We start from the raw sequence: 15473 nt of genomic DNA on the forward strand, positions 1-15473 counted from the left end.
ACTACATGCGTAGTGCAGTGTATTAGAGCCGTCAGCTACTCACTGACTTCGTCAGGACCCACTAGGCTTCCGTCGATGGCAAAGCCGGACGCCATTGTTTGGTGTCCGGTTGCCATAGTCACCATCGCCGGCCGCTATCGTGTTGCAGGCCGGCGATGGCAGCTTAACCCCTAAAAAGCAGTGATCGCTATTGAACACGGCTTTTCAGGGGTTAATCAGCGGGGACACAGCGATCGGTACCCGCTGTAGGAGCTGTGACAGCTGCTGTACGAGACAGCAGCTGTCACAGCTCTTGTATGTGTCGGGACGGCGGCCGAAACGGCCGTTACTCCCGTGACGTACTATTCCGTCATGGAAAGCGAACAGGGCGCTTTCCATGACGTAATAGTACGTCACTGAGCGTTAAGGGGTTAAAAAACACACACACACACACCTTTAAAAACACACACACACACACACACACCTTTAACCCCTTCCCGACATTTGACGTATGGGTACGCCATGGAAAGCTAGTGCTTCCCGCATTTTGCTGTATCCATCAGCCAAATGCATGGCACCGGCTCAGAAGCTGAGCCGGTGCCATCATCGTCGGATGTCAGCGGTGTATTATGACTGTAATAGCGGGGACCGAAATGAGTTTCAATTCCCGCCATTAACCCCTTAAATGCAGCGCTCAAAAGCGATTGCTGCATTTAAGGTGTTTGCAGCTCATCGGAACCCCAGCAATGAAATTGCCGGGGTTCCGGTGGCTGCAATGGCTACCGGAGGCCTAATACTGGCCTGCTGGTCTGCCTAGCACGGAAGACGTTCAAGACCAGCTCGGCGGCGGAGCATGAACGGCTTCCGTAGCCGCCGGCAAGATGGCGCTAGCTCAGGAACTAAGCCGGCGTCATCAGCGGTGGATGTCAGCTGTATGTTATAGTTGACATCCACCTGTAACGGCAGGAACCGGAGCTAGCTCCGATCCCTGCCATTAACCCCTTCGATACAGTGATCGAAAGTGATCGCTGCATCTTAGCGGTTGCTAGCAGATCGCCAGCCCTGACATGCAATCAGGGCTGCCGATGCTACTATGGCAACAGTAGACACAATGGCCTCCTGCTCTGCCATTAAGGAAGCCGACTAGGCCCAGCCGGCAGGCGAAGCCTAATCGGCTTGCTGTCAGTGAATAACTGACAGATCTAATGCATTGCATTACGTAGTGGGACTTGAAAAAAAGTATTTAAAAAAAAAAGTGAAAAAAATTGAAGTTTGAAAACATAATAATAGTTTCAAGTAATAAAATAAAACACAAGTCACCCTGTTCCTTTATCAAGACTTTTATTAATGAAAAAAACCATAATAAACCATACGTATTTGGTATGGCCGCGACCGTAATGACCTGAGGTATAAAAATATATTATTTATTGCATGCGGTGAACAGTATAAAAAAATATATATATATATATTAAAAAAACTATTCCAGAATTTCTGTTTTTTGGTCACTTTGCCCTACAAATATTGAAATAGAAAGTGATCAAAAAGTTGCACGTATGCAAAAATTGTACTTATAAAAACTATAGCTCGTCTCACAAGAAACAAGCCCTCACACAGCTCCGTAGACGAAAAAAATAAAAAATATATTTTCTGTCGCCAAGTTGTGAGAAGTTATGGTTCTCACAACTTGGCGACAGAAAAGATACATTCTTTTTACAAAAGTAATTTTATTGTGCAAAAAGATGTAAAACATAAAAAGTTCTATAAACTAGACCCACAGAATAAAGTTAACATGTAATTTATAACGCATGGTGAACGTTGTATAAAAAAAACCCCTAAAAAAACGATGCCAGAATTGCGTGTTTTTGGTTATATGGCCTCCAATTAAAAGGGTAACAAGTGATCAAAAAGTCGCATGTACCCCAAAATGGTACCAATAATAACTATAGCTCATCTCGCAAAAAAACAGCCCTCATACCACTACGTCTATGAAAAAATAAGATTAGTTAAGGCTCCAATAAGCCAGGAAAGCAAAATATGCAGTTGTGCAGGTCCGAGGGGAACATTTCTTCTGTTTCAAGAGGCGATTTATCAAGGCCCTAAAATTAGGAAAGCGAGGGTGTCCATATTATACCGGGAAAACTCTTTCCTAGCAAAATTCCCCAAATATTTCTAAAAACTGCATAATCTGGACAATAAAATTGGAGTTGCATTTCTCTGGTAAAACTTTGTGTTAAAAAAAAACCAATGGAATAAAAATTAATTTCTGCAAAAAATTATGAATTTTGTAAATTTCACCTCTACTTTGCTTTAATTCCTGTGAAACATCTAAAGGGTTAAGAAAATTTCTAAATGCTGTTTTGAATACTTTTAGGGATGAAGTTTTTAAAATGGGGTGTCTTTTTGGGGGTTAGGAATATATAAGGCCCTCAAAGCCACGTCACAACTGAACTGGGCCCTGTAAAAATAGCCTTTTGAAATTTTCTTTAAATATGAGAAATTGCTGCTAAAGTTCAAAGCCTTGTAACGTCCTAGAAAAATAAAAGGATGTTCAAACAACGATACCAATCTAAAGTAGACATATGGGGATGTTAATTAGTGACTATTTTGTGTGGTATAACTGCCTGTCTTACAAGCAGATACATTAAAATTGAGAAAAATGCTAATTTTTCACAAAGTTTTGGTGTTTTTCACAATTAAATACTGAACGTATCGAGCAAATTTTGCCAGCAACATAAAGTTCAACGTGTCACGAGAAAACAATCTCAGAATAGCTTGGATAGGTAAAAGCATGTCACGACTGGTTCGTGGACCCACTGGGCCGTACCGTCTTGGCAGTATGGCAGCTGGCCAACAGGACGCAAGTAAATGTTTATAGTTCGTATAGGGTACCTGTGGCAGCTCAGATAGTAGCGAGGCAGGCTAGGCAGGAACTTGGCAGCAGGTGGACGTCAGGTGTGGAGAGGCAGGTCAGGCGTAGAATACAGTACAGCACGGCTACAGCAAGCACGACACTAGATTCAGGATACAGGAACAGGAAAACACTGGGAGCAGGAAACACTAGGGGGCCATTTGCAAGACAGACTAGGGATACAACAACAAGGCTCAGGCGTGGGAGGATGGGGCTGGGACCTTCTTATAACCCAGGGTGCTCTGGAGCAATTAGCTCAAATCACCAACATGCTTCTTAAAGGGGTTGTCCCAAGTTGACTCAAATTTTTTTTTTTAAACATTCTAAGCAGGAAATGAATTTTAAAAAATTCATTTCCTAAGTGCCTTTTTTTTACACTTGATAACTCAGCAAGTGCTGGTTATCTTTTCTAAAAAGGGGCGTGAGCGGCTTGATGTCAATCAAGCCGCTCCGCTCTGCAGTGTGAGCGCTCCCGATGTTGCTAGATACTGTAGTTCTAGCAACATCGGGAGAATGTTCGTCTCAAGTGGGCATGGTAAGCCCGTTTGAGACGAACTTACCGTGAATGTCATCAACCCTACACTACACTACATTACATTCACCCCGTTTCGGCAAACAACTTCTTCCCCCCCCACCACCCTGTCACTACATGTAATGTTTGTAGCCGCCGTACCGGTGCTGCATCAGCACCCGGCGAACAACTAAAACTATATATAAAAAATAAACTCACCTAAGACGTTCTAACGGCGCTCTGAACAATCCCGTCACTTGCCATCTTCCTTCTTCTTGGCGCCGCTCGCATTCATAGTAACAATGCGTTGTGGCGCAGATGACGTAATCATATCAGGCCCACGTGATTACGTCATTTGCGCCCACCGCTATGTTATTGTGAATGGGAGAAGAAAAGTGACGGGACCGTTCAGCTCTTCGTGGGAACGTCTTAGGTGAGTTTATTTTTGTATGTATGTATGTATGTATGTTTTCTTGTATGTATGTATGTATGTATGTATGTGTATATGTACATGTATGTTTTCATGTATGTTTGCATGCATGTATGTATGTATGTGTTTGCTTGTATGTATGTTTTCATGTATGTATGTATGTATGTATGTATGTATGTTTTCTTGTATGTAGGTTGTCATGTTTGTATGTGTATATGTGCATGTATGTGTAGGTTTGCATGTATGTATGCTTGCATGTATGTATGCTTGCATGTATGTTTGCTTGCATGTATGTTTGCTTGCATGTATGTTTGCTTGCATGTATGTTTGCTTGCATGTATGTTTGCTTGCATGTATGTTTGCTTGCTTGCATGTTTGCTTGCTTGCATGTATGTTTGCTTGCATGTATGTTTGCTTGCATGTATGTTTGCTTGCATGTATGTTTGCTTGCATGTATGTTTGCTTGCATGTATGTATGTATGTTTGCTTGTATGTATGTATGTCTATATGTGTATGTATGTTTGTTTGTATAAATATCTGTATGGCCATGTATGATACTGTCTGCTGGCGCCCTGTATCTAAGCCAACTTTGCCGCAGGCTTCTATACATGGTATAACAGTCAGTATCACACATGAAAGTGAAACTAAGCCTACGACATATTTTATTTCATTTTTTTAAAAATATTTTTGTTTTTTTTACAGGTTTGGTGTTTGGACTACGTCGGTTTTGAGAACTACTTAGATGACGCTTTTTTTTTCATCAATAAAATGGTTAATGAGGGTTGTGTTGGGGGTGCTTTATTTCAATAAAATATTTTATCTATATCTTTGTGTTTTATTTTCAAGTTTTATTACTATCACTTTAGTAATGGCCGCTGTCTGAGTGACAAGGTCCATTACTAAGGGGAGGCTTAGTGTTAGCCGGTACAGAGGCTAACACTAAACACCATTATTACCCCGGTACCCACCACCACCAGGGGTGCCGGGAAGAGCTGGGTACGATCCAGTACCCGACCATCTATTGTGATGGTCGGGCCCTGGGGCGGCCGCAGGCTGGTATTAGGAGGCTGGGAAGGGCCAAAAACAGTGGACCTTCCCACCCTTGTAATGCTAGGCTGCTGTTGCTGTGTTGTATCTGGCTGGTTATAAAAATGGGGGGGACCCGGTGGCCGGGATCCTAGGCAACGAGCAGGATACAAAGAGGGACCGACCGCAACTTCAATCAAGAATAGCAAGAAAACGACATCGCTGGACGACGGACAGGTAATTAGAATTCTTCTTATTTTTACATGGGGGAGCTTTATAGCTCCATTTATCAACTTGGGACAACCCCTTTAAGTCTGGACTGAGCTCGTGAGCGCACCCTGGTGGTCATAGTGGAGCAGGACGGCCGTATGTGCAGACATCTCTTGAGAGAAGGGCGTCGACTGGATGGAAGAAGTTCGTTGTCAGCGACCACGGACGTTACAAAGAATTCCGAAGTTATTACCACAAAGTGAAACATGTCAGATTTGAAAAATGAGGCTGTCAGGATGGTCAAAGGGGTTAATATCACACACACACACACACCTTTATATAGACTCTTTCACCACATTATAAGTGCCAAGTGGGCGTTGTACAGAGGAGTGTATGACGCTGACCAATCAGCGTCATGCACTTCTCTCCATTCATTTAGTCAGCGCATAGCGACACTGTGTTGCTCGCTATGTGCTCTCTTATACTGACACATTAAAGAGCCTCTGTCACCAGATTCTCAAATCCCTATCTCCTATTGCATGTGATGGGCGCTGCAATGTAGATAACAGTAACGTTCATTTTTGGCCAAGTTATGAGCTATTTTATATATATGCAAATGAGGTTTGAAATGGACAACTGGGCGTTTTTTTTCGTTATGTCCAACTGGGCGTGTTTACGTGTATGACGCTGACCAATCAGTGACCAGTCTGCATCATACACTCCTCTACATTTGTTTACACAGCAGCGATGTGCAGCCACATAAACAGAGATTAACGTTAATCAAGTGTCCTGATAATGAATACACATGATCATCCAGCCTCGACGTCATGTGTATTCAAAATCCTGACACTTATGACTCTTTTCTTTGAGATTTCTAGCAAGGGAATCGAAATCTCGCGAGATTACGGAGGTAAACGAGAAGTGATTATAAAGAAGTGATTTTATTGCACAAACGCTGCAAAACATAAAAAAATTATATACATATGGTATCGCCGTAATCGTATCGACCCACAGAATAAAGTAAAATGGTCATTTATAGCCTAGGGTGAAGGCCATAAAACAAAGAATAAAAAACATTGTCAGAATTTATGGTTTTTGGTCACCTTGCTTGCCAAAAAATGGAATAAAACGTGATAAAAAAAAATTTCTGGTACCCCATAATGGTACCAATGAAAACTACAGATTGTCCCGCAACGAATAAACCCTCACACAGCTACGGTGGAGAAAAAATAAAAAAAAGTTCTGGCTCTCAGAATATGGCGATGCAAAATGTGAAGAGTGTTCCAAAAGCGGATAGCCATTTATCAGTGCGACACCGGCCACATATCTGCGGATTATTATTTATTTACTGCATTATTATACCCTCTTATTATATCCTGATGTGCCCCGCACAGATAACATATACCCTGATGTACTCCGCACAGCTTACATATACCCCCACATTATAAACTGAAACACCAGTAAAACCCCAAACAGAACTACCACCAAGCTACATCTGCCCCCCAAAAGCCAAATGGCGCTCCCTCCCTTCTGATCCCTGCAGTGTGCCTAAACACCAGTTTACGTCCACAGATATGGCATCGCCATACCCGGGAGAACCCGGTTAATATTTTATGAGGTATTTGTCTTCAGTGGCACAAACTGGGCATAACAATGTAGTGCACTAAAATGGCATATGAGTGGAAAATTGTAATTTTCACTCTGCACCATCCGCTGCACATTAACCCCTTCGCGCACCACGACATAGCATGTCTTAGTGTGGGGGGGTGATGTATGGAGCGTCTCACGTGAAAAATAAAGAATTTAAAATGGCAAAATCACTGTTTTTTTGGTCACCTTCGTTCTACCTAAAAATGTCATAAAAAGTGCTCAAAAAGTTGTATGTACCAAAAAAATGGTACCAATAAAAACGAACGCTCGTCCCTCAATAAATAAGCCCTCATACCGCTCTATTGACTGAAAAATAAAAAAAGTTATGGCTCTTGGAACGCGGGGAGGAAAAAAACTAAAAAGGAAAAAAAAAAAATGGATCAGTCCAGAAAGGGTTAATTACTTTCTAATGAAAAACCCTTTATGACCACACGTGGGGTATAGCCGTACTTGGGAGAAATTGCTTTACAAATGTTGCTTTTTCCCCCTTTATCCTTTGTGAAATTGAAAAAATGCAACATTTTAGTGGAAATAATGTTGATATTCATTTTCACGGCCTTATTCTAATAAATCCTGCAAAAGACTTGTTGGGTTTAAATGCCCACTATATTCCTAGATAGATTCTATAAGTGGTGTAAATTCCACTTTTGGGGGGTTTCCACTGTTTTGGCCTCTCAGGGGCTTTGCAAATGCAACATGGCACCCAAAAACCATTTCAGCTAAATTTGAGCTCCAAAAGCCAAATAGCGCTCCTTCCCTTCTGATCCTTGCTGTGGGTCCAAACAGCAGTTTATTACCACATATGGCATCGGGAGAAATGGTTTTACAAAAGTTGGGGTGCTTTTTCTCCTTTATTCCTTGTAAAAATTAAAAATGGCTACCTTTTTTCAGAAAAAAAGTAGATTTTTACCTTTACAGAATAATTCCAATGAATTCAGCAAAACAACCGTGGGGTCAAAATGCTAACTTTACCCCTAGAAAAATTCCTTGATGAGTGTAGTTTCCAAAATGGGGTCACTTTCCGGTGGTTTCCACTATTTTGTTCCCTCCAGTGCATTTCAAACGCGACACGGCACTGAAAACTATTCCAGCAAAATCAGAATTTCAAAATCCAAATGGTGCTCCTTCCCTTCTGAGTCCTGCTGTGGGTCCAAACAGCAGTTTATTACCACATATGGGGTATTGCTATAATCGGGAGAAAATGCTTTACATATGTTGGGGTGTTTTTTCTCTTTTATTTTTAAACATGAATGCCGCTATAGATGTGTTATTACGGTTGCGACGATACCGAATATCTGTATATTCTATGTATCGAGACTTATTTTGATTTTTATTGTAATGTGTGTGTGTGTGGTTTTTTTCTTTTAATTTAACATTACTTTATATATTTTTTTTTTAAACTTTAATGTACTCGCATATCTATATGCCAGTACATTAGCCTGTGTACTGATAGGTATGTCCTAACAACTGCCTGTGTACTAAGTATGCCCTAACAGGAAATATGGTTAGACAGCCCTGGCGTCCTTCAATGGACCATGGGCTGTCTGCCCATATATGGCATGGCCCTCGATCGCATCACAGGAATTCCCTGTGACGCGATCCAAAGGGCATCTCCCCTTATTATTTTCCCTTGATTGCTGCAGTCCGCTTTAATCGCAGCATTCAGGAGAATAGCGGCAGAGATGAGAGGTTTCTCTGATCTCCGCCGTTAGAGCGGGGCTGCGGCTGTGTAATACAACCATTGCCCCGCTCCTGACAATAAGTGCGCACGCGGTCAGCATGAGGTGATGCGGCCGGCGCTGCACTAATGAGCGGTGACACACAGGCACTGATGACAGAACTTGGGGGTGTTTTGCAGTGCGACCACCATGATCTGTCTTCAGTGCCGCCGCTCATTAGTGCAGCGCTGGTCGCATCACATCATCATCATCATCATACACACACACCTTTAAAAATACACACACACCTTTAGGGCAGATTTTCACGCGCCTCGCACGGACCTATCTTAGTCTATGGGGCAGTGTAGACAGTACGTGATTTTTGCGCAGCATGTATCCGCTTGCGTAAAACTCACGACATGTCCTATATTTGTGCGTTTTTTTTTGAAAATCACGCGCACCACACGGAAGTACTTCTGTTGGACGCGCGTGATTCGCGCAACAGCAGTGAAAAGTATGAATGAAAACAGAAAAGCACCACGTGCTTTTCTGTTTACAAACATACAGAGTGTCATAATGATGGTAGCTGCACGAAAATCACGCAGCCGCGCATCATATGGTGATGACACTCGGAGCTGTTAAGTGCCTTTTGCGCACGCAAAACGCCGCATTTTTTGCGCGCGCAAAACGCACATGCTCGTGTAAATCCGCCATAAAAAAACCACACAGACACACACACACACTGGTGTGTTTGGTGCTTGGGTTTATATATGCCCCTATATGTCAAATCAGTGGCATTGACTGGTTCAGTGTAGCGGGGTCCTGCGTGTCTGACATGCAGGTTCGAGCGGTTACGGATCATATCAAGTTCATCAAAAAAAATAAACAAACAAAGATTTTAAAGGTGTACATAGCTTTTAAAAGCACATACTAGATGACAAAGCACAATGAAACTGTGTATACATGTATAATCAGTATTTTTCCTCATTGTATCCCTGTATGTGCAAACTTACAAGACTAATATTTATTTAGGCAATAGAGGTAATAAGTGAGGCAACTGGTTAATATACCCGCAAGAGTCAGCAACAGACCTCCAGCTGTTGCAAAACTACAATTCCCAGCATGCCGAGACTTTGGCTGAAAAAATAAAGCCTTTGTCTGTCAGTGCATGCTGGGAGTTGTAGTTTCAAAACAGCTGGAGTGCAGAATATTGCTAACCCCTGGGTTAGTGTATAAAGCTGAGCAGTGCACCTTGTGGAAGAGAGACTTCTCACCAGGACGAGATACAGGTAAAGCACACGTCACAAAATAAAGTTCAGTCACAAATGACATCACAATTCTCATAGAAACCAGCCTGTGCACTTTAACCGGTCACACCGTGGTAGCAGCACATATCTGCCTGAAATGCCAAGCATAGAGACAAATATGACCACGTGTAACATTACTTGAGAAAGTGGGCTGCACACCTAAGGCTGGGTTCACACAACCTATTTTCAGACATAAATGAGGCGTATTATGCCTCGTTTTACGTCTGAAAATAGGGCTACAATACGTCGGCAAACATCTGTCAATTCATTTGAATGGGTTTGCCGACGTACTGTGCAGATGACCTGTCATTTACGCGTCATCGTTTGACAGCTGTCAAACGACGACGCGTAAATTGACTGCCTCGGCAAAGAAGTGCAGGACACTTCTTTGCAACGTAATTTGAGCCATTCTTCATCGAAGTCAATGAAGAGCAGCTCAAGATTACAAACGTCAAAGACGCCTCGCGTAATAAGAGGAGTTTTTACGTCTGAAAAGACGCAGCTGTTTTCACCTGAAAACAGTCTGTCTTTTCAGACGTAAAAGCCTCTCATCGTGTGCACATACCCTAACTTTACAAATATCATTCCAGTCTGACTATAGCAGAAACTATGACAAGTTCATGTCAATGCTCTATCAGTGGCTTGTCTCTCTCTCTCTCATTTGGTACACCCCTTCCGTCTCCTCAAGCTATAGTTTTAAATAGACTAAACTATCAGGTTTAGCAGGTGCATGGTGATTCTAGCATGGCCCATAATTGTTGGTCATTGTATGGACCCATTAATTTCTATTGCCCACGGACATCTTCACGTATATTTACAGGAAGACCTCCGGGCCGTAGAAATAACCTGCAAAAAACAGGAGGTACTATTTTTTGATCTTACGGACCTTGCGCCCATACTTTATAATGGGAGCGGAGCCCGCAAATGCGGGTGACTGTCCGCGGTCGGCTGTGCCTGTATTTTCTGGCCGGGATTACGGGCATGGCTGTCCGCAGGGGGCCTAAATCTGTGCTCCAGTTGATTGCGATTTATTTGGCCACCGCAGCATTAGTTATTGCAAATTCAGGCAATATTTATTAAATGTTTATGACCAGCTCAAGATCTCAGATTAGATCCACTGACCAAGTGGCAGGACCCCATTATTCACAGTATCAAAGAGGGTTCCCCGCTCACCATTGTAGATAACCATCGCAGAACGCTTGAAAAAAAATTATGGAATATACTTTCCATTTCTCACAGATACTTGAAACCCTGGCTGTCAACCAACAATATCTAAACAGAGCCTGTTGTGACACTTCCAACATCACAGTGCAGCCTGCACAATGAACTTTTTATTATCCTTGAAAGATACTAGGCATATGCAGCATTTTATCAGCGTACAGTGTCACCCGCCACACTAAGAAAAAAATAAAAGCTGATCAGTAACTTGTGGTTATTCTTTCCTAGCGGTAAGCCTAAAAGCATATAAATAATCTAAATATTCATGATAGAGTCCATCAGACCCCCGAATAATAATCTGTAAGGCCTCATGCACACGACCGTAGCCGTGTGCACGGCCGTGATTTTCGGGTCGGCCGGCTGCGGACTGTCAGCCGCAGGCCGCCCGCAAATCGTGGGACATGCACATTGCCGCGGCCATTGTTTTCAATGAGCCCGGACCGCAGAACCGGGCCGTAATAAGACATGCCCGTTCTTTCTGCGGTCCGGGCTCCCGGGCCGTGCACGGACCGCAAAAACTACGGTCGTGTGCACGGCCCCATAGAAAAGAATGGGGCCGCAATTCTCCCGTGGATTTTCGGGGGAATTGCGGCTGCAAAAACACGGTCGTGTGCATGAGGCCTAGGTGACAACTACACTATATGACAATCTGATACTGACAACTGCCAGGAAGTGGAGGTGACCATTATAGAGCTGAATGCTATTTCACACATCCATGGGGGTCCTTTCCTCTTCTACAGGAGTGGCGGTAGAGGAAAGTCCACCAGCATATTGCTCATGGACTGTACAGAAGAGAAAGGCCATTGGTGAAGGACATGGTAGACGAGGAACGGTCAGGAAACATACAATGTACTGAATAGCATAACAAACAAGGTTTCATTTTTCCGCAGCAGCTTAAAAAATAAAGACAACTTAGGCCCCATGCACACGAACGTAAAAACGCCCGTAATCACGGCCCGTAATTACGGACCCATAGACTTCTATTGGCCACGGGTACCTCCCCGTATGCTTACGGGAAGGTGCCCGTGCCGTTAAAAAACATAGAACATGTCCTATTTCAGGCCGTAATTATGGCACGGGAAGGCCCATAGAAGTCTATGGGGCTCCCGTAATTACGTGTGACTACGTGTGTGCACCCGTAATTACGGGAGCGTTGCTAGGCGACGTCAAGGGATAGTCACTGTCCAGGGTGCTGAAAGAGTTAACTGATCGGCAGTAACTCTTTCAGCACCAGGGACAGTGGCTACCGATCACAATATAGATAAAGCTGTAAAATAAAAGAAGAAAAGAAGACGTTCATACTTACCCAGAACTCCCTGCTTCTTCCTCCAGTCCGGCCTCTTGGGATGACGTTATAGCCCATGTGACCGCTGCAGCCAATCACAGGCCAATCACTGGCTGCAGCGGTCACATGGACTGCGTGTCATCCAGGGAGGTCGGACTGGATGTCAAGACAGGGACGCGTCACCAAGACAACGGCCGGGTAAGTATGAATTTCTTTTACTTTTATTACGGAAATGGCTGCCCCTTCTCTTTATCCTGCACTAATAGAGAGAGAGAAGGGCTGCCGATTAGTGCAGTGTAATTTTGCAGCGAAAACGTGCCCGTAAATACTGGTGCAATACGGGTCGAATATTTGTTACCAAGGACCTGTATTTACGCTTGTATTAGGTAAATAGTGGTTGTTGTAGTCAATATGTGTTTTCCAATCAAATGTGTATAAACATACTATCCTGTATACAGAGCAGCTGTATCTTACGCTGAATCCTGACAGATTCACGTCTTGGCGCATAATACAGCGGCTCTGTATACAGAACACAGAGTAGCTGTATCTCAAAAAGTAAAAAGAATTTAATAAAAAAAACGAAAATTATAAAGTTGCTCCAAACACAACAACGATTTACGTGTTTTTAAAAATAAAAAAAAAATAAAAAAAAAAAAGCTTTCGAAAGTGAACATAGCCCTTAGGGTTCATTCAGACGAGCGTGAGTCTCGGCCGTGGGCACAAGTACCCATTACTTTCAGTGGGGCTATTCACACATGCGTACGTTTTCACGGAGAGCAAGTGTCTGTTGCATGAAACTCACTGCATGTCCTATATTGGCGCGTTTTCACGCACCTAGTCACCCATTGAAGTCAATGGGTGAGTGAAAACCACACGGCCGCACATCCGTGTGCTGTCCATGTCTAACGCATCAATTTAACTTTAATCTCCGGTATTATATAAATGGCACAATATTTTGTTTTGTGCCGTTTAGTATAATAGTAGTTGGACCTATTATGAGAATATATAGACTTTAAATAGGGCTCCATCTGTTCCAGATAACAAAAGGGGGTCCCGAGCAGCTTTTATCTTAGAATTATATACACCCTGAAAGGACATATCAGTAGGGGTTTTCTAAGACGAGCTACCTGTTTAAAGGGCCTCCAAGATAGAGCTGCACTAGAAGTGAAAACAAAGGGGCAAAACTACAAAAAGGGAGGAACACAAAACCTAATGTAATGTTTATTGGCATATTTAAAATGAATGATCGAGAATGATTTACATGATTTTTTTCTGCAAAATGACCGATAATTGCGCTCTATATTCAGAACTGGATTATTGCTTATTCAATGCAAGGCCAGGGCTACAAGCCGACTTTGGCTGGGACACAGGTTGCCGGTCGAAAGGTCGCGGTGTTGCATAGCGTATACCGCAGCAATGTAAGTGAATGTGGTCGCTTTGCAAACCGCAATTTGCCAAGACCACGACACCACAGTCGCAAGAAGTCTAGCGGGCTTGGATTTTGTGTGACTGTGGAGTCATGAGAACTTCAAGGGTCGCAGAGACCACATTGACTTTCATTACCTGTGATGCAGGCACGGAGTATAAGGGTATGTGCACACGAGAAGTGTCTTTTACGTCTGAAAAGAGACTGTTTTCAGGAGAAAACAGCTGCGTCGTTTCAGACGTAAAAGCTCCTCCTCGCATTATGCGAGGCGTCTTTGACGCTCGTAAATCTTGAGCTGCTCTTCATTGACTTCAATGACCGACGGCTCAAATGACGTTGCAAAGAAGTGCCCTGCACTTCTTTGCCGAGGCAGTCAATTTACGCGTCGTCGTTTGACAGCTGTCAAACGACGACGCGTAAATGACAGGTCGTCTGCACAGTACGACGGTAAACCCATTCAAATGAATGGGCAGACGTATTGTAGCCCTATTTTCAGGCGTAAATCGAGGCATAATACGCCTCGTTTACGTCTGAAAATAGGTCGTGTGAACCCAGCCTAACTTGGGCAAAGTTGAAGTGTCACCTTAGCCTTAGTATTCGGTATAAATTATCATTCAATGGGCGACCACGTAATATAGTCCTCTAGAGTTTCTCCAAACTGGCTAACAGACCACTGGACCACCTTCTGCGCCAACAGGGGATAACCCTTAAATTGTAACAATGCCATGTAAGACTGCAGCTACATCCATAGGGTACAGATATTACTACTGCCACACCATGCCAGTCATTCACCCAGTGCAGATGGGGCAGATTCTTTAAGAGGGCGCACGTCTTGTTAATGAATCTTACAGAAGCTAACGACATGGGGCAGAACCCCTTTTATTCTAATGTACAGTATTTACCTAAATACATTGATAAATCTGTCGCTCATCGTTGTTTTTTTGGTCACATTAGTCAATTAGGCCGCTTTACGTGACTGTAAGATTCAGAGCTTTGTAGATTTGTTATCAGGTAACTCCTACCCGTACACAAGCAGGCTAATATGTGAGGGGCAGATAAGCGCTGCTCATATCATCCATTACATAGCCCGTATGTCATTACACAGTGAGAAAAGAGTTAACACTCACTCATCCCGCCGAAACTCGGGGCTCCCAAATCACTCCCTATACTTACGGCTCCATGACGCCCCTACACAGCAGGGAACCCCCACAACGTCCTGTTCTAGGTCGCTGCCAGCTCACTGCTCACCAGCGCCTTAGCCACGATTGCTTAGGGAACGCCCTGTTCCGCGTACGTCACTCACTCGCTCTTTACGAACGAAATTGGAAATGCGAGAAGTGATTGCGCCGCGGCCATGATTGTTTCTGGAACAATGCCCTCTCTTCTGTCACTACAGTGAATATGGAGAATTAGTGGTTTGGGTTTGTTTTTATTTACTCTTCAGTGAAAACTGTCGTCACTATTACTGACAGACGACATGAGATGCCTATGCATGCTGTGAGTTTATTATAAAAGTCGGGGACCCCCCTACGATCCTAACAACTAGGGTTCCCGTTCCCAAATAAGTGGCCGAAGTCTTCTGCCTTGCTGAGACACGGGAAATCCAAGTGATATGAGTATATGCCATAAACTTGAGGAGGGGAAATGTGGATTTTTTTCATGTTTTTTTTTGTTTTTTTTTTATTATTATTATTATTATTATTATTATTATTATTATTATTATTATAGGTAAAATTTATTATTACAGCAAAACAGTAGAAAGAAACCGGAACAAAAACATGCGTACAGGACACGACCCAACCTACAGCATTTGAATAACAACATCACACCCCAAATTAATACAGTCCCCCTAAAGTAATGGGAAC

The 15473-nt window shown here is 43.2% G+C and overlaps 1 protein-coding gene across 4 annotated transcripts in view; it reads right to left on the reverse strand.

The window, feature by feature from the left end:
* Positions 1-15473, reverse strand: part of TMEM181 (transmembrane protein 181) — a 152699-nt gene that overhangs the window by 124777 nt on the left and 12449 nt on the right. For 2 of the 4 annotated variants that reach the window (XM_075862708.1, XM_075862707.1), the window contains exon 1: positions 14782-14893. The exons of the other annotated variants lie outside the window; for them this stretch is intronic. In XM_075862708.1, the coding sequence (XP_075718823.1) occupies positions 14782-14789 (8 nt within the window). In that variant the 5' untranslated portion in view covers positions 14790-14893. Of the gene's footprint in view, positions 1-14781; positions 14894-15473 lie in introns of those variants that run through there. 4 annotated transcript variants of the gene reach the window in all.

This window comes from Rhinoderma darwinii, chromosome 4 (assembly GCF_050947455.1).
Source record: "Rhinoderma darwinii isolate aRhiDar2 chromosome 4, aRhiDar2.hap1, whole genome shotgun sequence".
Lineage (NCBI taxonomy): Eukaryota > Metazoa > Chordata > Amphibia > Anura > Rhinodermatidae > Rhinoderma > Rhinoderma darwinii.